The sequence below is a fragment of the Centrocercus urophasianus genome, unplaced genomic scaffold (genome assembly GCF_019232065.1).
Source record: "Centrocercus urophasianus isolate 14NV4802_14NV808 unplaced genomic scaffold, USGS_Curo_1.0 seq_11, whole genome shotgun sequence".
Taxonomy (NCBI): Eukaryota; Metazoa; Chordata; class Aves; order Galliformes; family Phasianidae; genus Centrocercus; species Centrocercus urophasianus.
In genome coordinates, this window is record NW_024884253.1 from 56161866 (window position 1) to 56186335 (window position 24470).

Here is a 24470-nt window from a genome sequence, read left to right on the forward strand (position 1 = left end):
AGTAAGTGATTCTCATGTGCACCAATTTGCTGTTCCAGAGCAATCCAAGTCAACAATTACTTTTTCCTGTTAGAATTTTACTCTCTGTTCTGTTTTTGGCAATTTTTCCTAAGGCTTCTCTAGGCTTCAGAAGTACTTAAGGTTAAGATGTTTGTGAGAGATTGGTGTGCGTGTGGATATAGCAAGTGTAAGGACAAGAAACTTCTGCAAAATATTAGAAGAGGTTTAGGATTAATGTGTTCCATGTGCAGTGTAAGCTGTATTTCCTGAATACTCTTTTAAGGAAAGAGAAAGGCCTCTTTACTTCATTACCTAGTAAAAAAAAGTTTCACTACCTACTGAATAAATGCTTAATTGCAGAAAACTGAGCAATCTTGTGGTTCACTGATGCTCCACATTACCAAAACACGCAAAGGGCAAAGTCCAAATGCAGCACTTGCTCCACTACCTTGGGGTACAGCGGGGATAGGAAGAGATGAAGCCTTTGCATCCCTCTATCACTCTGACTCTTACAACACGTTGCACTCAGTCTTTCACCATCGTGACACTTGCTCAAAATCACTATATTAAAACATGCAGAAAATGTTCCATGGAGAGCAAAAGTGCTGTTTAGACTGAGGTTGGTTTTTCTGAAAGAATCCATGTATTTCCCTTGTGGCTGTGTTTTCTTCCCCCCAAAATTTAGTTTTTTGCTGACAGCAGCTTGCCTCAAATGCTATTTAAGTAGTAAGACATCACAAGACATATGCTATTCTGAGATAACACACACCTCTGAAGTACTGTTAGGTGTAGCTGATGCCTTCAACTGCCTGATGAATTTGTTATCTCAAAGAAACACAAGGTTTGGGAGGGTCTTGTATTACGAACTAAATCCAAATTTAGTCTTAAAATTAAAAAAAAAAAAAAGAGAGAGAGAAAAAAAAGTGTTTTTCTATCTCTTTAGAAGAAAATAGATTTCACTTAGAGTAACTACCCTTAATATAAGGCTGCCAAAACAAAACCAAGATTACAGCTGTGATACGACAACAAAATCATTTTAATGGCTGCTTATTCTTCTGTTACTTGAAGTAACAGAGAAAATGAAGTGATATTTGAAGTGTGAGATGGCCAATCTGGAAAACAAAGTTCTAAAAGAATGTAAGACTGTGTCTAAAAAACACGTCCTGTAAAAAATACTGACCCTGACAAAGAGGAGTATCTACACCCATACTCAAGTTACAATAACCATTTATTGTGAAAGTTCTTGTCTTTCTCACATTAACACTGCCTTGGTAGAGAATCTGCACTTTAAATGAATGAAGTGTTGGCTTTTCATTATTAGCATCACTAAAATCTTTCTGAACCTATTAACAGAATAGCCACAAAAGGCAGTTTTGAGATTTGCTCCTCACAGTGTCTTATCTGCTAGGACTAAAGTCTGAATGCTCCAGTAGATTTCAGGATATATAATTTACACTGGCATTGATTACTGAAAAGAAACGTTTCTCTGTTTTTCCTTTAACCTCAAGCTAGCAGGTGCCAAGTGGTTCAACAAAGCAATTAACGATGACTCCAATACGACTTTGCAGAAGCTGAAAACCAAGCCAGCAGTTACCACTTCTGCTAGATCAGCGCCGAGGCGTTCAGCAATTCACCAGTTCAAACCCTTGCTGTCTATAAACAAGAAAAGCTGTGGAGGGACTTTTTAATAAGGGCAGGTAGTGACAGGATGAGGAGAAATGGCTTTAAACTGGAAGAGGACAGATTTAGAAGATTTATCAGGAAGAAATTTGGAAGATTTAGAAATTTAGAAGATTATCAGGAAGAAATTCTTTACTGTGAGGGTGGTGAGACACTGGAACAGGTTGCCCAATAATACGGTTGTGGATGCCCACAACCTGAAGGCGTTCAAAGTCAGGCTGAATGGGGCTCTGAGCAACCTGGTCCAGAGGGAGGTGTCCCTGCCTATTGCAGAGGGTTGGAACTACATGATCTTAACAGTCCATTCCATGATTCTATGAAAAACAAATTCTCCATGAAAACAAGTTCACTAGACTTTTACAGTTCCATTCCAATAATGCCTGGATGCTGGTCACAAAGCATGGAACAGTAGCAGTCACAGACCAAGCACAAAAAGAATCTGAAAGTATCAGAGACTAGTTCTAGGGCATTGAAAATAACGATACAATGAAAAATAGGAAGTTTTTTCTCCAGTGTCCATAAAATTTACTATATATGTTTTTAGTGACTCTCAAAAAATCCATGTTTACTGATGATAAATCTTGAAAGCAATCAAGAGCAAACAGAATAATGGGAAAAAAAGGTTATTGACGCTCTCTCTGTAAAGGGTTCCCTTGACTGCAGCTAAGTTGCTCTTGACTTTTAGTGGTTTGACTGATGCCACAGCCAGGTCCACTCAAGCTAAAGCTGAATAACTGAATGAGACTACTGGTGTAGGAAATAAGTAAATAAATACAAGAATAAAGTGAAGTCAGGTGACCTAATAAAATCCGTATTTGCAAAACCCAGCTGCAGAAAACAACTTAGCCATGCATACACCAAGCTAAACTCTGCGTTATTTTTATATCCTGTGCAGCTCTGGATCCCACTAGGTTTCAGCTGAGGCCCATTCCATCCACAAAGACACATCGAGAGCATCCACTGCCAAACCCAGCCCTTAACAAAGAAAACCTGACTCTCAGGTTAAGATGGATCAAAACTGTGAACCATAATGTTAAGGGCAGCAAAAAAGATCAAACATCAAAGACACTCACACTTATCCCCTGTTAGCAGCCATTTTCAGACCAGCAGAATCCCATCTCAACACAGCCATGGTGCTACAGAAATATTTGGAAATCAGATTAAAGCCACTAGCATTGCACAATTTGCATTGCTTAAATCTTGTTTTACTACTTGGGGGGATGGGGTCCTTGCTCACCAATCAGAAACTACTAGAAAATAAAAGCATTACACAATGTGATTTTATGCCTATAAATGTCAAAGGGTGATACTTCACGTGCTATATATTAATGTAACAGACACATCAGTAAATTGCTACAGTGGCTTTTAAAAAGGATGCAAGGTTAAGGTAGGCATAAAGAAGTGATGTTTTTGTGGAAGCTGTTAAAGTTACTAAAAGCTGAATTCAAAAGTAGGTGTCTTATATGCTGAAGTTTAAAAAACTTGCTGAAAAAGAGCTAAAAGCCAACTGCAAAAACTGGACCCGCTGTGCAAATACATTAAACATAACGGGAGGTATTTTTTTGAACGCATAAACTAAATCCAGCATTGCTAATAGTTTTCCACATCCCTGAAAAAAAAGTATATATATATTTTTACATTCTTGTTGCATTGGTAAACATGAAATGGACACTGGTGTTTTAGAAAGGATTAGCCAGACACAAACAGTCCTTGAAGAACCTGGTGTGACAGCAATTTCAAAAGCTACTGAAGAAGTATGAAGATATAATCTCGCTTTGGGCATCTCACACAAGCTTCAGGGCAAAGTTTATCTTGCTATCACGTCCCTTTAAGAAACCACACTCACCTCCTTGCTTCCTCACAGATAAAATAAAGACTGAGGAAACCTATCTCTCTCTCAGTATCTCTGTACAAGTTTTCTTCCCAGCTGAGCCATGCCTCCGTTGTTCATATCACATACCTACAGCTACAATAAAATAAGTGTAAACAATACACTGACCTAATTGAGTCACTTGTTATTGTGCATGTCAACCAGACAGAAGAAAGTAACAGTTAAAACTAAAATACAGTGGAAATATCTATGATGTACAAAATTCTGCAGTACTTACACCATGGGACTCCCACTGAACCATTTGCACAGAATGAGTGCAACAGTTGCATTAGTAAATTCAAAATGTTGCTGAAGTTCGCTCTCCATCAACTAACAACTTCTGCCATAACTGCCACACCTGGCACAAGTCATGCACTTACTGAGGTATTTCCATCTCAGCCAGAGCTTGCTGCCTTAGTTCTGACTTGAGCTGACTGTGCGTTATCTGCTCCCCATCACCCTGCCCCACTGCAGGAGCAGCTGGAGCTCCTGTTCAGCTCTTGTGCTGGCCACCCACACAACATCAGGCTGAGTAAGACAGGACCTAGTAACAAGGAGCTTGGTAATCAGGAACACAGTGGAAATTACCCAAGATGCCTACAGGGCAATCATTAAATGTTCCTTAGTTAGTATGATGTCAGGGTAATATATAGCATTAAAGGGTACAGACTGCATTATCCCACAGCTACTGCCCTGTTCCAATCAATCATTTTTGTAAGAGCTTCTCGGAGCACAGCCTCCAGGAGCCTAAAATAAAGAGCTAAACAACTTCACGCTTATGAGGTACATGCACCAAAGAAGGTTTTTAACCACATATCACGAAGTCCTGTGTCTCTCTTCTCTTTCTCCTTGATACGCACTTCAGTGATTCTGGCTGCCTGCAATCTTCTTGTCATCTATTTCCTTGAGATGATCAGAATTATTTCTATTTCGTTCTGTTCCCTCAGTTCTTCCCATTCATATTGTCCCATCATTAAGAAGGTAAATAAAAAAAAAAAAAGCTATTGTGGGTGACAGCACCACAGGAAGACACTCACACTGCAGAATTTCACTGCAGTCCTGAAGATTGTACTAGGGACCAAAGGGGAGGGAAGAGGCAATGGAGTACTGCTGTGTAGATGCACACAGGTCTGTACTGATAAAAAATGCTTAAACCTGCAATGCTTTGCGAAGAAATTTGAGCTCATAAGAAAACACCACCCCCCATGCAGCTTTCCCACATGCATCGAAATGGGGCTATGTGTATTACTGCAAGGTAGAAAAGTTTCTGAACGGTATTATTAGAAATGGCACAACTATGATTCAGTAACTGATTCAGTCCTGATCCACTCAATTTGTACATTGCAAAATCCAAACTATGCCTAGCAGATCTCACTTCTGCAAGCACAGGGTCCTTGTCTCTTTTTTTCCCCTGATGACTTGAATTGTCACTCTGCTATACTTTAAAGTCTCAGCAGTAACAATAAAAACAATTAATGAGAGCTGTAAAGTTGAGATGGTTTTGTATTCCAACAACCGCTCCTGGGCAACACCAAAATTAACTGCTACATGAAGAGCATAATCCCAGCAAAATGTTATTTTCATTGTAGGGTTCTAACAGGAGCCACTGACGCTGTTCTGCTTTGAACCTACTCCATTACAAGGAAATCTGGGGCAGTAGTTACCAGCTGTCCTGCATAGAGATATTCCCCAAATTTTACTACATTTATTCTGGTAAATAAATAATGCTAAATAATTTCAGCACACTTAAGATTGTACCTGTAGAACAAGAACTTCATTTGGTGTAAGACGTCATAATAACATTGTCTTCAGTGGCAGTTATAGAATCACTGAGGTTGGAAAAGCCCCCTAAGATCACCCAGTCCAACCATCAACCCATCCCTACCATGCCCACTGACCACATCCCTCAGTGCCACATCCACATGGCTCTTGAACATCCCTAGGGATGGTGACCCCACCACCTTCCTGGGCAGCCTGTGCCACTGCCTCACTGCTCTTTTGGAGAAGAAATTTTTCCTAATACCCAATCTGAAGCTAATGCAACTTAAAGCCAATGCCTCCCATTCTATCACTAGTTATCTGGGAATAGAGGCCAACTACAGAAAGCAATTTGCACTAAACGGGAGTCTGGCATGAGAAGTTCCTAAAGCACAGTTATGTGATTAAGCTACATAGCAAAATCTACAAATAGCGGAGAGGATTTCCCTTGTATACCCTCGTATACAGATAAACATATTTTCATATAAGCAAAAAAAGGAAGTTCTGGCATTAGATCTTGGCAGCTATATTGCATGCACTCAGTTTTTCCAACAGTATATGTTCACGAGAGCTATCTTTCTTTACTCTTCATTCTTACTCTGGAGTTCTAACATATTTTTATTTTTCTGTTTTCACTTGCAATGCCACTCTACACATACGTAGTGTTCTTCTTCCCCAAACGATAGTCTCACCATTCCACTGGAAAATAAAAGCAACTCTTGAAGATGCTTACCTTTTACTTACTTATTTTAAATCAAAACCCCTATGAGATTAGGCACTTTTTGTTATGGTACCAGGTCTTGGATTTGTAAGAACTTATATCTGAACAACAACAAAAAAAATAATCCAAATCTATGCTTTACAAATCTCTGCCAGTCTAACAAATGTCATTATCTTTCTATTCTAGCATTGCAATTTACATGCAGGATTTTCTTATAATGTGTTTGGGATAAATGCAATCTGTTACATCTTAGTGTTTGTATAATCTGTAGCAATTCATAGGTAGCTCTCCTCCCTTTCAGCTCACTAACAAATACACTAAGACACCAAATCCATTGGATTCTAAGAGTGTTTAAACAAATGCAAACAAGCACAGGCACTTCTTTTTTTTCTTTTCTTTTTTTTTTTTTTTTTTAATAAATTAAAACCAAGGAAGAACATCCAAATTCTTACAACTTAGTGAATCCATATCATCAACCCAGTGGATGTACCGGGAGATGCAAACGCAAGAAGCTCCTGCAGCTCTGCCTCCTGTTTGTGTGACTGTACCTGACCTCTTGTTTGTTAACATGCAAAACCTCCTGGCATCACCCACCTCAGGCCAGGATGCTGTAAGCCCTTTGGCTTCTGCGCAAGATGCCCAAAATCTTAGCTCTGCCTTGGAGGGTTCAAAATCCAGCGCTGTCCTACATTTCCTTCCATTCTTTCTTACTGCCACCTCTCGTCTTGCCCTTCCATTGAGCTCATCTTCTCACCAAACCACTGGTACATCCCAATGCAAAAAAAAACACAGTCACACACAGATGTTTTGTTTTCATTGTTTGTTTTTGTACTCGGTGCTTTCCAGCCATTTGTGTCCATCTTATCTTTTCAGACTAGGAGCTCCTTACGCCTCGCACTATATTTGCACAGGGCCTCACACAACAGTTTTCCTCTGCAATCAGTCCCTTCCTGCGTTAGCCAGCGTAATAAAACCAGCATGTATTGAGTAAGAATGAATCAGTTTTTCCTTAAAGCATTTTGAAAATTTGGAGGAGTCTGACATAGGGAAAAAAAAAAAAAAAAAAAAGAAAAAAAAAGGAAAAGAAAACAGAGGGAAGAGGCAGAAAAGAAACAAAACAAAATGGAGGAGACTATTTCCACTGAAAGCAACATCACCTCTAAGATGCAAAACACTCTTTCCTTTCACTTGCTTTCCTCCTTGATAATGTCAGGCTAGAACAAGAAGCATTCCTCTCCTTTATTCCTACATAACAATCCTGGGTTTGGTGTCTGACTGTTTCTTCCTCCTTCTAGGTTTATTTTAGTATTTTGCATTCAAACACCATATCTGGCAGAAAGGAAAAGCAGCAACTTTATGACATTCTCCCTTTCCCCAAGATATAGATTGGGATATCAAAGACTTGCTGTTTTAGTACATGTTTGCTGAGCACCAAGTAGTATTTAAATTGTTTTCACTTCTTTTCTTCATCTTTCCACCTGTCAGAAGCAGTTATATCTTTAAAATCATACTTCCTTCTTTATTTCAGGACTGAAATAGTCCCTGGTGCCTACTATAACAAAATGCAACACTCCAATTCTAAATATATCATGACCACATGAGTACCTGCATTAAGCCTTAAAAATACTGACCACTGAATGCACACATATGTACATGCACACAGACTGAACTGTTTCATTTGCACATTAAATACTGCATTTTAGGAGAGAAGCTGTTAGACTGAAGGAAAAAAAAGTATTTTTTCCTTCCACTTTTATCGCTGTACAACTTCCCTTTTCTTGCTTAGTCATAACACTGGAGTTCTTTTAATTACAAAGTTAAAATCATAGAATCTGTCTTTAAATTGGTGAAGTGCTAAGCAACAACTTGCCAGTGGCTCAAACAGTGTCAAACTCAACTGAGTGGAAATTCAGGTACAGTTTGCTAGTGACATGAATGCCAAATAAAAACAAAGACTCATTTGGAGCAGGGAGAGCTCAAAATTATTCTAAGTCTGCTCTTAACAGACAGACCGCGCTCTGGGGCTCCTTTTCCCAGGTGGCTGTCACACAAAGCACATGTATATGGTGCATATGACAAGTCTGTGTGATGGGTATCACATGGTACTCTGCACATGAAATATAAGAGAATTGTTTCATTTTTTGCCCTCCTAATAAGATGGAAAACAGTTTGTAACCTGCCAGCTTCCCCCTGGCAGCTGATAAGCAGGGTCTGCATGCATCACTCTCATGCCTGAAAAATCATTATGTTACTCTACGTACACAGCAGAGACAAATTACTGATGTGTTAAGAGCAAAGAAGTGGCTACCCTGGAGGCTCTCAACCCCATTTCACATGCAAAGTGCATTCCTTGCTTTCCTCCCAATAAGCTCTGCCACTTTTCCCCAGCTCCAGTTACCCTCAGCCCCAGCATCCGTTGGCCCTAAGTAAGCATGGAGGTGCACACCCAGCTCCCTTGCTGCAAGATACTGGGCAAGCCAGTTACTACCTACCCTGTGTGTCAGCAGGACCAACTCAGATTAGTACATCAAATGCACAGAGAGGCCTTCAGCTGAATTAGGCCTAGAACTTTCAATACCTGGTAGTACCAAGACTGACCCTGTGTTACTTCTGACCCTGTGTAACTAATGGCTAATATGTCAAATGGGGGGAAAAATAGATATGAAAGTAAACTTATTCAAAATAATCTTGTGATTAATGCAAGATTTTCTTGACCACAGTCTGAGTAAAAATACTACCACATCAGGCACATCAGGAAGAGGAACCGAGAGCACGGTTTGCCCGCCTCTGCTGGCGGTGGCTGCTGTCTGGGGCACTGGAGCTCTGCTCTCAAAAGAAAAGGTTCAGCAGCAAGAATGGCTACAACAAACCACAGCAGAGGACAGCAAAATTCAGCACTTATAGGACAAAATGCATTTGAAGGTCACACTGGACCATCTGATTTTAACAGGATGACACGAGTGTGGAATTTGGCCCGCATTCTTAAGTCTATGGTAGCAGAGGAGGAAAAGAAAGCCTCTCCAGTTAAAACCGTAATTTGCAAAAGAGTAAAACCAATCCTACAGCTTGCTGGAGAGAAGGACAACAGTCCCATAGCAAACAATATAAGTGCAGCCTCAGCAAACCTGATACCAGAAAGAGAAAAGTGAGAAACTTCAGTCCTGAAATTTGATGTGCTATGGGAAAAAAAAAAAAAAAAAAAAAATCCTTCCTTTTTAATTAAAAAGTCTTGTAAAAGACTTTTTAAGACTTTTTGTAAACTTGTAAAATATAAAATGCAGCAGCCATTGTCACAGACAATCAATGCAAACGCATCCCTTTTCTAAGATGTATCTTTATTTAGGCCTATCAGTTTTCTTCTTTAGTATTCAGCAAAATAGATAAGAACCAATTTCACACCCAAAGGAATGAGTTTCCTGGTGTTGGTTAGAGACAGTGGTTAATCCAGTCACCTTAATTCCTGTGAGAGAATCTGCTGTGCAACTCAAACTCTCACGTTTCACTCATGAGACAAGGGCTGAGCTTCAAGTGAGGTAAGAACTGGGACAGGGAAAGAGATGAGACAGCTCCTCTTGTTAAAAATAAAGTGCTGAATAGGGAGAGCACAGAAGAACAGCCTTACTGTTTGAACATCATGTGAAAAGTGTTCCAGTGTTTTCAGCCTGTCTCCAGAGAGATGGTTTTCCATCACAGCGGTTTCTATAAGGGCACTGTACATTACACAGGTAAAATACGGCAGCCCCACTTAACTCCAGACAAAGCTGCAGCTTTAGAACTACGTTTCGTATCAATTGTATAGAGGTGCTTCAAGCAGCAGCTGATGGGTTTACACGCAAAACAAGTACAGTCCCATAAACAACTTTTTTTTTTAAAGGATTCAAATCCAAGAAATGTAGATGGGAAAACTAAATACTGTGTTTTTTAACTGTGCAAGTAATAACAGTGACAATATTTGAGTTAACTTGTCACTAGGACTTCTTGGAGTTGTGAAATGGACAAGAAAGCATTAAAAAGGGTGGGGGTTCTCAGTTTAATTTAAATTTCTGTTCTCCTGTGCACCCAACTTGTCCACAGGGGACTTGACCCAAGTTATAGTTAAACCAAGTTGAGGACCCTTCTTGTAATTATTAATGACAAATGGATGGGTTTCATGAATCCTCCTTTGTTCCCTCCTCTTCCTGAACACTTTGACAGCCATACTGTCAAAGAGTGGTGGCCCCAACATTAGCTGCCCTTAAAACCCCCCAATATTTTATGAAAGAAGCTTGATGACACAATATCCCAGACTGCCTTACCACTATACTTACTAAAAATGTGCAGTTATTAATACACAGCACTGGCAAGCATTGCTTTGGGGTCACTATGGGGTTTGCAGCCACTGGAGAAAGCACTACATTATATCCACCTTCCTCTACAATGAGATGGTCTTGAAAATGAGTTTAATTTACAGATAACATTGTTCTTCAGAGAGAGAAAAAAAAAAAAAAAAGGAACGAAAAGAGGAGTATGCTAATATTTGCCTAACAAAACCAACAAAAAAAATCCACATAAGGCCAGAAAGGAAAGAATGGTTAATCTCATGTTTCTAAGAGGGCATTATAGAACAAATAATGGTAAACAACAAAAATCAGAAGAAAAAAAAAAAACAAAACATACAAAGGTGGTTAATAGTGTTCTTTTAAATATTTACTTTGCTGTTATTTGGAGCATAATTTGTTCCATTTAGTAGTGTTGGGCTCAAAGGACCGCTTTAACCCGAAGAGATTAATTATAGCCCTTGGAGTTATAAACACAAGTTTGAGAAGCAAAGCAGAAAGGAGAGGAGAGAAACACCCTTCCATGCTGGCTATTAATGAGTTCACATGCTTAGGAGCAACACCACACAAGCTGCACCCTTCCTGATTGAGCTTGCTGAAGGTAGGACTGGGGTTGGGTGTCCATAATCCGGGGAAAAATAGCACTTGAGATGTCACAGAATGGAAAAAGACCTCTAAGTCATCTAGTCCATCTACCAATATTGTCCACTAAACCCTAGGTACCCATCTACATGTTTCTCGTGCTGGGAGGGCAGCATGACGTAACAGCAGAGGTAACTTGCTGCAGGTCACTGAGATAATTCTTGGGTATCCCCCACTGAAATACAAATTTACCTGCACCTTCTGAAGACGTCCTCTGACCTTACATCTATCGCAACAGCATCAACAAAACTGCCACATGGAGCAATGCATGTTGGGCACAGGGCTCCATCCTGCCCACACACTTTGCTCACTGCGTGCCCCAGCCAGCAGCCATCTTACCTAGCGAGGGGTCGGCCGCTCCCTCCTCCGAGCTCTCCTCAGCCCCCTCTTCCCCCAGGCCAGAGGTGGCCGAGTCCTCCAGAGCAGACGCGGAGTCAGGTGTGCTGGGCCCACTGACGGAACCCAAGTCCCCTTCTTCGCTGCTGGAGCCATAGCGGTCGGGCTGGGCGGCCGTCCCACCTTCGCGGCAGCTTCTCCGTTCCTTGCGGTGCACCCGCGAATGCAGCACCATTTGGTGGTACGTGCGGAAGATCTTGCCGCACTCGAAGCATTCGGTGGACTTGTTCTGGGCGGCCCGCCTGCCCTGCCGTGAGGAGGGACGGTAGTCCACATCACCCTGGGCAGGCGGGCAGCTCTCCCCGGGCAGGACGTTGCTGGCCTTCTCCAGGCGCCCGCTGGGACAGCTCTTCTTCTTGGGGTTGCTGGAGGAGCTGGGCAAATCCTGCTCCCGCTTGCGCTTCTCCTGGTTGACGAGGATGTACTCCCTCTTATCTTTGTCGTAAGTCACATCCGCGTCCGCCAGGGCCTCGTCCCACCCCAAATACTTCACATACTCGGAGGGCTCTGCTACTTTTCCTTTGGTGGCCAGCTGCCAAGCTTGGTAGCTACTGACTGGATCCAGCTCAGCTACTCTTTTTCCAGACTGTCCTCTTGTAACTCTATCCATCCCTACAGATGGCCTTAGACTAAGACACTGCAAGAAAAACTGCTTTGTTACTGAGGGGCTCAGGCTCCCATCGATTAAGCCCTCGGCTTTATCCCCAGTGCTGCCCCGCTGAGCCTGGTAGTGCACAGCATTATGTGCTTTTAGGCTTTCCATATTTGTAAACAGATTTCCACACTTGGCGCAGACTTCGTACAGGGACAGGCCAGTCACAATCGTCTCCTCCTGTATCACATCATTGATAGTGGCTATGAGCTCCAGCTCGTTTTTCAGTTTGTTTTTGCTCCCAGATCTCGGGCCGTGCGACTTCATGTGGTTTTTGAGAAACCAGGGCTCTTTGAATCTTCTGCCACAAATGTGGCAGCCGTGATCAAATGAGCCCCTATGCTTTTTCATGTGAGCTTTAAGGAACCAGGTCTGACTGAAAGCCTGGCCACAGACTTCACAAGGAAACTCACCAGCACTCAGCTCGCTCTTGCAGTTCTCAGTGTAGGCCTCCCCATTTGGGACCTGAGCAGTAACATGGTCCTTCTCCACATGGCTTAACAATGACTCCTCCCTCAGGGTCATGAAGCTACACAGCCTGCACTTGAACGGTTTGTGGATTTGGTGCAGGTGCTGCTCCAGGTCCTTCTTCCTTTCAAATCTGCTTTTGCAGAAGGTGCATGGGTAAGCAGACAGCTTGCCATCCTCCTCAGCAGGCGTCACCTCTGTGATGTCCTTTTTGCTGCTTCTTAACAAGATCTTGCTGCTGTCTAACTGAGCACTACCATTCAAGATCTTGTTGCAGGCAGACGTGCTTTTGGTGGGGCTGGTGCAGCCGCCAAGGCCCTCCGACACTCCCATCTCGCCCAGCTGAGCCTCTCCCATCTCTACCTCATGTCCCTGACTTAAAGTGCCTGTCCTGTGGCTACGGATGTGGATCTTCAGGTTGCCTTTTTGGGAAGCTCTGTGATCGCAGTAAGGGCATTTGTAGGGCTTCTCACCTGTGTGCTTCCTCATGTGCTGCGATAAGGAGCTCTGAAAAGGGAAACTTTTACCACAAATGCAGCAGCTGTGGCACATGGTCTTGTCAGCATCCATGTCGTTCTTGCTCAGCTTGCCTGGGCTGGAGGATCTCCGTAATGCCATTTCTGCTTCTCTGCTACGATCCATCTGTATTACTGCAACAGTGGGTGAGTGGGGCAAGAGGATTAAAGCATGTTCAGCAGCAGAGGAGGGTTGAACTGCGTTCTCAATCATACGGTTCTGCGGAGATGTTTTATTGCTTCATTCTTGGAGTAACATTTCTCCTTGCAGCTGCTCAAAACGCCAATTTATTTCTGCGTGTTCTGTAAGTGGATGGCGGAGATCACCTGGAACAAGAAGAAAAGCACATAAACTTACAAAAATCATGTAAGCAGATTCTTAAATGTATTTCAAGCCATTAATATTTTGACTTCAACAGATTCTGACGCTTGTGCCACACTCGTAAGCACACTATGCTACGATTTATTGCACCAAGAAGCAGCTTCTCTGATATTCTAGACTTCAATGGCAAGCATTCAAAGCACCATTAATAAAATCCAAAAGGAAGAAACTATAAAAAAGAATTAAATTTCCATAAACTTACATCACGTTGTCTTTATAGAAATGCAAACTTTAAAAATATTTTTTGTTTTAAAACTAAGCAGAAGTGGCTAAAAAATGCAGCTTACATGAGGAAAACATTTCTTGAGGGGGTTATTACACTTCAAATCTGTGGCTTTACCATCATGAGTAATTTCATGTAAAATACTTACTTGCCAAAGATAAAAGGCTTTCCTAGAGACTTTAGCAAATATCATATTCCTGCTGGCAACTGCATTACTTTGCATCTCAGACAGTTCTGCTGTGCTTGATGTGGCATGCAAGGAGCAGGCGCAGAAACTGAGCACATTCAGTACTTTGATTAAAGAGAAAATGAGAACGCAGAGCCTGACAAAGCATTCCAGGTAACTAATAGTTATTTCCTGATGGGCAATATGGATGAAATCTCCAAATATAATATTTAGTTTCAATCTGACAAAGTGAACTGATAACATGCTTAGGTATCAACTCATCTCAAAAGTGGGTGATTCATGTCAGTAAGACATACAGGAAACCACAAGAGCTACCACCTCAATGACAAAGAGCCTTAACCATAAACAAACAAACAAAGGAAGCAGCAACTTCGATTAACAAAACAGATTAATAAAAGTCAAAAAGCTTTTGTGTTCTGCCACAGTTAAATACGATGGTCATTATCTGCCTCAGCAATGCAATATGCAATGCACCAGCATCCCTCCCCTTTTCATACAGCAAAAAAAATCAATGGTTAGATTTTAATAGATTGCTTCTTTTTCACTTACAACTGTAAAACAAAAATCTTCTCCCATTCCTATCCTCATTAAGAACTACAGACACCACATGACTAGATCAAAGGATACGACGGTCTGTAATGAACAGCACCAAACTATTATTGAGTTAAGAAAACATCAGCATCTTAAAATGTAACTAGCAAAAACAAAACTATGTACTCATGCATCCATCATTTGAGATCTATGACTCAAAAAATAAAGAGCTACAGACCTAAAGTCACAAAGGTTTCTCATTGTATTCACCTTTGAACCTCTTCAGTACATAAATGAGTAAATGCAGTCTAATCACATCACCAGCACAAGCTTAACAAAAAGCAAGGTAAAGCTGATGCAACGCTCATCTCAGTTACACAGTATAGAATAACTTCATTATGTCTAAGTTAATTTAGTCCTCTTATTTGCTAGAAAACCATTCATTTCTGGGTTTGATTTTCTACATCTTGTATCTGTACAGCACATTACAAGCTATCAACAGCATCTATTCAAACCACTTTTTTTTCATAGAGAGCTGATACTAATATCTAAAACAGATGTATCACAAATGCAATTTCATTTCTTGAACAAAGCATTTTTATATTACAACTAGTTTGGAAGTAACATATTAGCCTGGGGGTGAGGGGTGGAAATCACATCAGATCACAAATTCAGAAGTCCATATAAGCAGGAAGTGTGCAAACAAGAGCATCTGAATTAATCTCTGAAATTTGTCATTTAAGACCAAGTGAAGGGGCTGCCTGACAGCAAACTGAGTATATGAAGGATGGCAGCCGCTGGAAGTTTTTTGCTGTCTCAGATGGTACAAACATGCAAAATCGCAAATAAAAACATGGTTTCCACTGCTGAGGGAACTGAGGGATGAAACAACACAGAGTAATATTTTCATTTATGTGACTCATAACACAAGACTGCCAAGTAGCAACCCAGATTGTCTCATAACCAAAGACTTGACCTAAAATTCATTAAACAGTAAGAAGAAACAGCAAGGTAATACTTTCTGCCTTTCACACTACAGTATACTTGAATAGGCTGCAGTTGCTTCTGAAATGTTCTGTGGAGAGAGGGGGGAAAGAAAACAACTAGTAAGCCTTGGGGACAGACTGTCCTGGGTATTTTAGATGCCTTCTACATTCCACATTTTCTGCACTTTACACCAGCAAGAACGCTGCTTAATAGTAAGCTTTTAGACAAACAACCTTTCTTTTTTTGTTGTTGTTGTTGTTTTTTTTTAAAATGTAGGTCTCATTCTAATTCAACTTCCTATACTGTTTCTTGTCTGAAAATTCAAGAGTGTTAAAAGTCAAATGTAGACAAGAATGCTGCACGCCACAGTTAAAGCACATATAAATCCAAAGCTTCAGAGTCCCTTTGTTTACTCGGCCACAGCTTTTCTATGCTTAGCCATGACATATTTCATTTCAATTATTCATAGCATTTTCATTAATGAAGCTTAGTTACGAAAATGAGGATATGAAGAAAGCATTACTTATAAGACAAATACAGTCAGTTAGAGGAGATGCCCCAAGCCCTATATTCAATTAGGCCTGGGGGGGGGAAAATAAGCCAGAGTTTAAAGATTGCCAAATGATTTTATTAATCTAAAATAATTAATGGAAGTATATCATCTTCATCAAAATATTGCGAGACAATTGGTTCTGCTTTATTACTTAGCTTGGCCTGCGCACTGCAATTTATAGCATAAGTTGAACTGAGCGTTCCTGGTTTTGCACGGTTTCAATTAGTACACATTTAAAACCTGCAGCATTTCAGGTCTGATCTCCCCACCGACAGAAATTCCAAGGGGAGGATGGGCATCCACCAAATCTGAGTCTCTACACGGTAAGTGGAGGTCTGCTTTAGGCCGTAGTAAACGGACTGGCAAAGACATACAGGAGCAGCTTTCAGCTCCCACTTTGCATCCTCTAAGTGCCTCTTATATGTAATTCTCTTTGAGGGGCTCTTTGCAGAACAACAAAGCTAGCGTTCATTAGAAAGGAGAGAAGCAGCAAATGCAAAATAAAAACGACAACTTTGAAAAATGCTTCCATTCACAATACCAAACATACAAACCAAGGAAAGTAACACCGAGAATTCTACCAATTTACACTTAGTAACTTCCAGATTAATCATCAGACAAAAATTTCAATGTCAAAAACGGCACAAGAGATGGAAGATGTTGAGTAGAAAACCAAATCATACTTTTTTCTCCTTTGCAGCAAGTAAAATTTTGCCACAGCAGTGTGCATTTTTTTCTGGCTGACTGCAACAATAAAAATATTTTGACCTAATTACGAATTTGAAAATATTCTGAAATAATACTCTTTAAATGCACATGGTATCTACTCTTTAAATGCACATGGTATCCGTCCAGCTACTCCAAGGTATCAAGTCTAAGTAATTCAGGTAGTAATCAATACCCTTTCATCTCTTTGGTCCAAATTAAGGCTCCACAATTGTCATAAACCGTTCACAGCACACTTGCATCCAGTCTGTAGATTCCTCGCAGGCTGCCAAGGCAGGGGGAGTCCTGCTAGCAGAGGCCGAAGCTGGAGTTAAAAGTAAATCGACTCTATTTCAAACATTTATGCACCAAAACATCTAATAGGCTCTAATATTAAAACTGAGCTTGGAAAGATTTTTTGGCTTGAGAGAAAATGCATTTGGTCAAAGCCAATCTGCTGTCACCAAGGAGCTTGGAGTTTCAGCATCACCCACAGTTTTGATAGAACAGGGGGAAAGAATGGTTTAATAGGACAAAGGGGAATAGTTTTAAACTAAAAGAGAGGGATTTTGATTAGCTACTAGGGGAAGTTTTTTACAGAGAGGGCGGTGAGGTGCTGTCACAGCTGCCCAGAGGAGCTGTGGGTGCGTCATCCCTGGAGGCTCCCAATGCCAGGTTGGATGGGACCCTGGGCAGCCTGATACAGCAGCCGAACGTTGCCTGTGGCAGCGGGTTGGAACTAACTGATCTGTAAGGTTCCTTCCAACCCAAGACTTTCCATGATTCCCCAGTAGAGCATCGGGCCCTTGCCAGCACCACAGCAGAAACACACGGCTCTGCTGTGCTCACAACTCCATTGTCCTCACGGCTAAAATGAGTCGTAAAGTGAGGCACGGGTAAAAGGGCAAGGCACAATGCTTTAAATAAAACAGGAGCACTCTGCAATACCTGATACTCTACTTTTTATGCCACCTGCGTGTTCTGAAAGAAGACGAGACACGCTTAGTCCCCGCAGCTGGCCACACAGCCCTCTCAAGGCCTTTTTGTGCCACTTGGAAAATACTGAAGGAAAGAAATACATAGAAAATAAACAAGGTGAGAAATTTGGAAAAAATACAATGTAAAGAGAAGTACCTCATTGAAAAATTGCAAATTCATTTCTGTCACATACTTAGATACAAATATCTTCAGCAGTGTAGACAGAGTAAAAAAGGGAAGAAAATTATCCCTGTTCCAACATACAGAAAACTGTAAATCCTTTGTCTTCCTGCAACAGATGAGAATATTCTTCAACAGGTAATAAACAAGAAGATACATTTTAGGAAGCCTCTGCAATCTTTTCCCAAAGCAACGTGTGTATTTTAAAATCAAATGCTTTCAGTTTGGGTGTCAGTATTGCAAGTCCCATCTGAAAGATAAATACACGGTAGAAATACTGCTGTTCTCATCTGCAAGAGGTTTGAATACGCACTGCAATCGCTGCATTGTGTTTCTCTGCCAAAAGCAACAGTGACTTTAAAAAAAAAAAAACAAAAAAAAAAACAACCACAAAAACCAACACTGCGAGTTGTGATCTTAGGAAAAAAACCTCACTGAAATTCTTTTACATGATGCAGTGATAGGATATTGCATGCAAACATCTATAGGTAAATGGAAGGAAGTTGTATCTTTCGAAGAAGGGCAGCCTGGAGCCTCTCTAGGCTTGTGAAGACTCAGACTGCCCCAAAGTTATACTCTACTGCACCGCAGAAGACCAAGTGTGTCTTTAAATAGTAAAGCCCACCCTTGAATTTACAGGAAATCCTCACATTCTCTGACCTAGGGACTAAACTTGCCAGTAGGTAAAGGCAGCATAGCTTTGAATTGATTTTCTGAAAGTAATCCAAACTAATCCAGTGAAAAGCTATCAGCGAATCCAGAGATAGTTATGGAAGACAACTGTCTAATTTTCAAATGTATTCAATTATTATGAATGCATCTTAACAACAAGCCTGTTTTAAAAGTTTGTTTAAGCCTGCCAAAATTGAGACGATGACAGGAAAGGAAAAAGAAAAAGCTCCCGGAAAAACACGGAATTTCTGCTAGTCTAAGTTTATTCCAGCTACATTTTATAAAACCCAATCCTTAAGCAGACTTTTGCAATACTTGTTGTTCAATCATTTTAAGCCAGCCATCCCCTGCAGCTGAGGAAGCTGGTCCCATCTGGGAAGTTTGCCTTTCAAACACTGAAACATTATTTTGAGCTCCTCTGACTACATCGGAAGGTTTTGTGTCTTCCTCCCTCCATGAGCTAATGGCATCCTGCAGCAGGCTCCAGCCCAGCAGCCAGGGCTGCAAAAGCAGAGTCAGGTCTTTCCAAAGCGATGTGGCACCCTTCGTGGGGGGTGGCAGAGGAAAAAGACGCTGGAATAAAGATCAAAATCACTGCCATTGAAAAAGCTCGAGGTAGGCATCTGTAGCGAGGTGACCTCTCTCAAAACCAAGCCGGCAGGACAATAGGGACAGCGCAACCCAGATTTTGGTGGTTCTTAAAGCAGCAGTGCAGGAGCGTGGAAGGGGGGAGTTTGCCCTGCGCTGCTCCTGGGTTTGTCGAGAAACACGGAGCTGTCACCCACTCAGTACATATTTTGTGTTTTAGTGCACTGTGCGTGTTTGTCTTCTGGAGACAAAGCAGTGCGCTCTCTTGGTTACACTGTAGTATTATGAGCAATGAATTAAAATATATCATTAACATCCAGGACAAGCTTTATCTTGCTCGCAAAACAAAGAGACCATTCTTTGAACAAATTGAGGGGGAAAATCCTATAATGACAATGAAGAGTTCCTCTCCCTAAAACCGGCGCTGTACAAGATTAACAATTACGGGCTTATATCCTACAGACTGGGGTTACGAATAGCTGCATGAAGTGATGCATTCACTATTGGGAAAGTAAGTACCATTGATGACAAGGCCTTGGGGCTTCTGCTGTTCTCAGACCAATCAATAATCCATTATGAACAAACTACATTTCCACTCTAATATGAAGAAATGAATAAAAGGGAACCAGTATCACTAGTACTTCCATGGAATGAAAACAACAACGCAGAAATCACAAAATGCCACCATCACAAGACTTAATCTAGTGGTGATACGTAACACTGACACAACCACCCACAATAACCCTTTATTTTAAAGCAGTTGTGAGTGACCACTACATTATAGTCGAAAATAAAAAGCTTATTTTAAAGGCAAGATTCTTTCAAGACTACTTACTCTGGCTGAGGGACAAAACAAAAAAACAACATTAATCTTACAAGGCAAGAGGAAAACGAACCAACTTCACTCAAAAGCCTACCAGTTTGCTTCAAACTATTTTCTAACGCAACGTAAATAAGAACTTCTAATTAGAACTAACTTGTTATGCTTGACCAGTCGCATTTGGACAGACCTCATAGCACCAGCTGTGTTGCCATCCAGACAAGAAGCCCTGGAATTGTTGTTCTCCCATTGTCATGTTCACATTCAACAATACAATGAAGAGTGGATCCATTTAAATAGCAAAACCGTAGCCAACTTCAGCATCCTCAAATTCCTACTTAGATCACTCAGCAATGCACCATAAGGTAGAAATGAAAAGCTCTCACGAAAAAATGCTAGAAGTGTTAAAATAAAGCAAAACAAAGAAAAACAAGTTACTCATTCTGAGGGGGTAACAGTAAATTAGATCCAAAGGAAACACTGAGAACAATATTATTAATGCATAAAGCCGTCCACGTCCTTCTTCTGAAATATAAAGACTAGTAGTTAAAGTTGACCTTGCAGGGTGGGGGGCTGGAGGGAATGAATACACAATGTGATTATTGATCAGCCCTAGAAAAGCCAAGAACTGAACTAGTGCAGATGTGATTTTTTTTTTTTCTAGGGTCATTAACGATATATGTTGGGAAGTCAAAAGCTCTTACTTTGACATGCTGTACATTACTAATTCTGAGTATGAGCCTCATTTTAAGTTAAAAAAAAAAAAAAAGAAGAAAAAAAAACCCACAATGAACAACTCAGTTTTACTTCAATTTAACAATAATGTTCCCTTATTTGGCCACACCTGCGCAAATGAGTTAATTTTGTGTCTTGAAAATATTCAAGTGCTAAGAATTAAAAACTGAGGAAACATTCACCATGCCGTCCATAGCACAATAAATACAAGTCACTTCCAAACACAAGCAAAGTCACCTCAATTCTGCACATTACCTCCTTATTCAAATCGATGGCATTGATGCTGCCCATTCATGCACGTCCATGGAGATGCACACATGTATGTGCAGCACAGTACTTTCCCAGCATCCAACAGGGCTTTTATATTTAATGATCTTGTTAGGGTTTCCACTGCAAACCAATTTGCAGGGAGTTGCAACATGGCTATTTTAAATCTGCAGCATGGGGGCTGTCTGCAAACTGGTTGGGCAGGGCATTTTCCTGCCAGTGTGCTTCACTACATTCTGCTCAGTTTTTAATCTTAAAATAGGGGGGGAAGGGGAGAACTACCTGCTTTTATTTTCAGCATCATGATAAGAAAATGTTTACTTTTAATGTATTTGTATTTTCTTCAAAAGAATGGGAATTGGATCATCAGCTGGCATAAAATGCTAGTGCATCTCACACATACATCTCCTTTCTCCCCCTTACATCTGCCCCATCAATTCAAGCTCCATACAAACCATGTCCCCAGCTGCTGTGAGTGCACACAGTGCCATGAGATTAATTTATCTCAAATGGGAAGCCATACCATTAGCTAAAATTGGAATGCCTTTGTGCTGTGTGCATCAAGTCTTGAACGCAAGGACAACATGTGTGACTAAAAATAAACATTTTGAATGGTGGATTCCCTACCCCAGCGAAAGTTACATTAAGAACACTGTCCAAAGCACCCAGATTCCTGCTGTCACAACACACAATTACCACAACACACATCAGTGCTGTCATACATGCATACTGCATTGGAATGGCTTATGCAGAGCAGACCCTGAATGCAATAAGCTGTGTGTTTAATACAGAGCAAATTTACTAGCTATAGCTAGGTGTTCAGTGGGTCAGTGGGAGGTAACGATTATTTCTGCAGTACATTGCTATTAAATAAGCTGTGTGCAGAATTAAGAAATTCAAGGTAATAAATTGCTTTTTCTTATACCTAATATATCCTGCTGCTCAAATTGCTACAGTAAAATCATTACCTTATAAATATAAGCGTTGCCAAGCGTTAACCTGTTAACAGATCCAGAATTGCAGCACTGTTGTTTGACTAACTACTAAAGCCTTAGTGTAATAAAAAAGATCTCTGAACGAACACCAGCAAGTTATTTGCTCACTTTTTCCCCCAGATTATAAAACAATTGTAAAACACTGGAACAAGGCTTTGGGCTGACGCTGACTTCCTTATCACCTTTCAAAGTCCCATTTTCAAGAGAGCTACAAAAATACCCAACAACAACAAAACGCATGCACAAAAAATAAGAGTGAAAGAGGAAGGGAGGGGAGTGCAGGGGAAAGAGAGGAACTGTGCCCTGAAATACAAGGAGGGATCGTTATATGTAGAAAGCCATAAAAGCCTTCTGTTAAACATTACTTTCCGAGGTAGCAGGGTTTAACACTGAAAAACAACACCAAACTCACAAAGCATACAACACTGAAAACTCATTCTCAGTTGTTAGGTTACTTTTTTTGTAGGCACTATTTTCCTGTAAGCTCTTGCAAAGCACTAAACAGAATGGACTAGCTCTATTTTAGGAAGCTTTCTTAAACGTTTAAGAACTTAAGCAGGTAATTAAGACATTCAATTACAGCTTTTTCATTCTCTGCAACATTTCTGAATGTCAAGCACACGCACTATGCCCACTCCTACATATACACACGCTACACGGCAGAGATCCCAGACCAGCAAAGCTGAGACCTTTTACATTACTGAAACTGCAGGCAGCTTTGGCTCAGTAACACCAACCACAAAACAGATGAGAACAGCACAGAAGGCAAACGTGCAGATATCCAGCACCTTGAAAATCTTTTCCTTTTCACTTTCTCTTCACTAATGTCCACAGCGCCCCTAAAGATCACTTAATGCACAATTTGTGATGATGAGCTTACCTTGTACTTGGTAATAAGCCAGAAGACTGCTAGTAGTTTAAAGGAAGGCCTGCAAGTTTCAAAGTTCACCAGCAGTTTTAAAGACCAGAAGATGTTAGATGTTGATTCATCCATCCATAAATTTATTTTAGAGCTTTCTGCAGCTCTTAGCATTAAAAGCTACTTCCATTACGCATTTGATAAACCCAGCTGTGAAATACATGGTGGCTTGCACTGATCTGTCATTGTCAGCACAGAAAAGGACACAGGTACAGCCAGCGTTAACAAAAGCTATGTCGCCATAAAGCATTAGTTACCCTACACCAAGATAACTGTTTTTCCCATCTTTTTACTGTTGTATTTCTAAGACACAAAGGGAAGTAACTTGATAATAACTGTATGTCAAAATAACATAAAGCACAAAATTACTTTCTGAATTTCAAAACTCATTAGAATTATAGAATGGCTTAGGTTAGAATGGACCTCAAGGATCATCAAGCTCCAACCCCCCCTGCCACAGGCAGGGCTGCCAACCTCCACATTTAATACTAGCCCAGGCTGCCCAGGGCCCCATCCACCCTGGCTTTGAACACCTCCAGGGATGGGGCATCCACAACCTCTCTGGGCAGCCTGTTCCAGCACCTCACCACTCTCTCTGTGAAGAACTTACCCTTGATATTCAACCTAAATCTTCCCTCCTTCAACTTAAAATCATTTATCCTTGTCCTGCTATTATCTACCCTTTCAAAGAGTTGGCTCCCCTCCTTTTTTTGTTTATAGGTTCCCTTTAGCTATTGGAAGGCTACAATGAGATCACCCTGCACCCTTTTTTTCTCCAGGTTGAATGCACCCAGCTCCCTCAGCCTGTCTTCATACGGGAGGTGCTCCAGCCCCTGATCACCTTTGTGGCTCTCTTCTGCACCCTCTCCAACAGCTCCCTGTTTTTCTTGTATTGGGGGCCCCAGCCCTGGATGCAGTACTCCAAATGGGGCCTCACAAGGGCAGAGTAAAGAGGGACAATCACCTTCTTGTCCCTGCTGGCCACTCTTCTGATGGAGCCCAGGATACCATTTGCTTTCCGAGCTGCAAGAGCACACTGCTGGCTCATGTTAAGTTTTTCATCCATCAGGACCCCCAGGTCCTTCTCTGCAGGGCTACTCTCAGGGATTGCTCCTTCCAGTCTGTAACTCCTAGCTAAGAAAGGAAAAATTGAACCCCAAACCAAACATTTCAGCTGTCAGTCAGGCAGGCTTTTTTTGGTATGAAGTATTGAGTTATTTCTGTGTAACATCACTGCAGTGTATCACACAAAGAGACAAACAGCTTCTACACATTGCTTACAAATATGATTCCTAGGCACATTTTTACAAATCCTGTTAACTTTGCTCTCATTAGTGCACAACATAAAGCATGCTTCAGATTTTGGCAGGTTGGGATGTAGTGAATATCACAAGATAAACCCTGATAACTCTGTTCAGGGAAACTCTATTTTCCTTATATAAATAGATACAGTCGCTCCCTCTCCTTATCATTTAATCAAATACTTTGAAACAAAAGGCTTTAAACAGTTGGGCCAGCCCCTCACATACAGAGCGAGTATAATTTTCCCCAAAATCCACAAACACACACCCAAGTGTAGTGCACAATAACATAGCATCACAAAGTCATCCAGGTTGGAAAAGACCTCTAAGTACAGCTAGTCCAGACACCAGCCCACCCCCACCATGCCCACTGACCATGTCCCTCAGTGCCACATCCACAAGTTCCTTCAACACCTGCATGGATGGTGA

At 41.1% G+C, this 24470-nt stretch overlaps 1 protein-coding gene across 3 annotated transcripts in view; it reads right to left on the reverse strand.

Annotated features, from left to right (window-relative positions):
* The window catches only part of ZNF516 (zinc finger protein 516), a 74504-nt gene that overhangs the window by 45472 nt on the left and 4562 nt on the right, over positions 1–24470 (reverse strand). For all 3 annotated transcript variants that reach the window (XM_042840002.1, XM_042840004.1, XM_042840003.1), the window contains exon 2: positions 11327–13345. In XM_042840002.1, coding sequence (XP_042695936.1) covers positions 11327–13232 — 1906 coding nt within the window. In that variant the 5' untranslated portion in view covers positions 13233–13345. The remainder of the gene's footprint in view (positions 1–11326; positions 13346–24470) is intronic.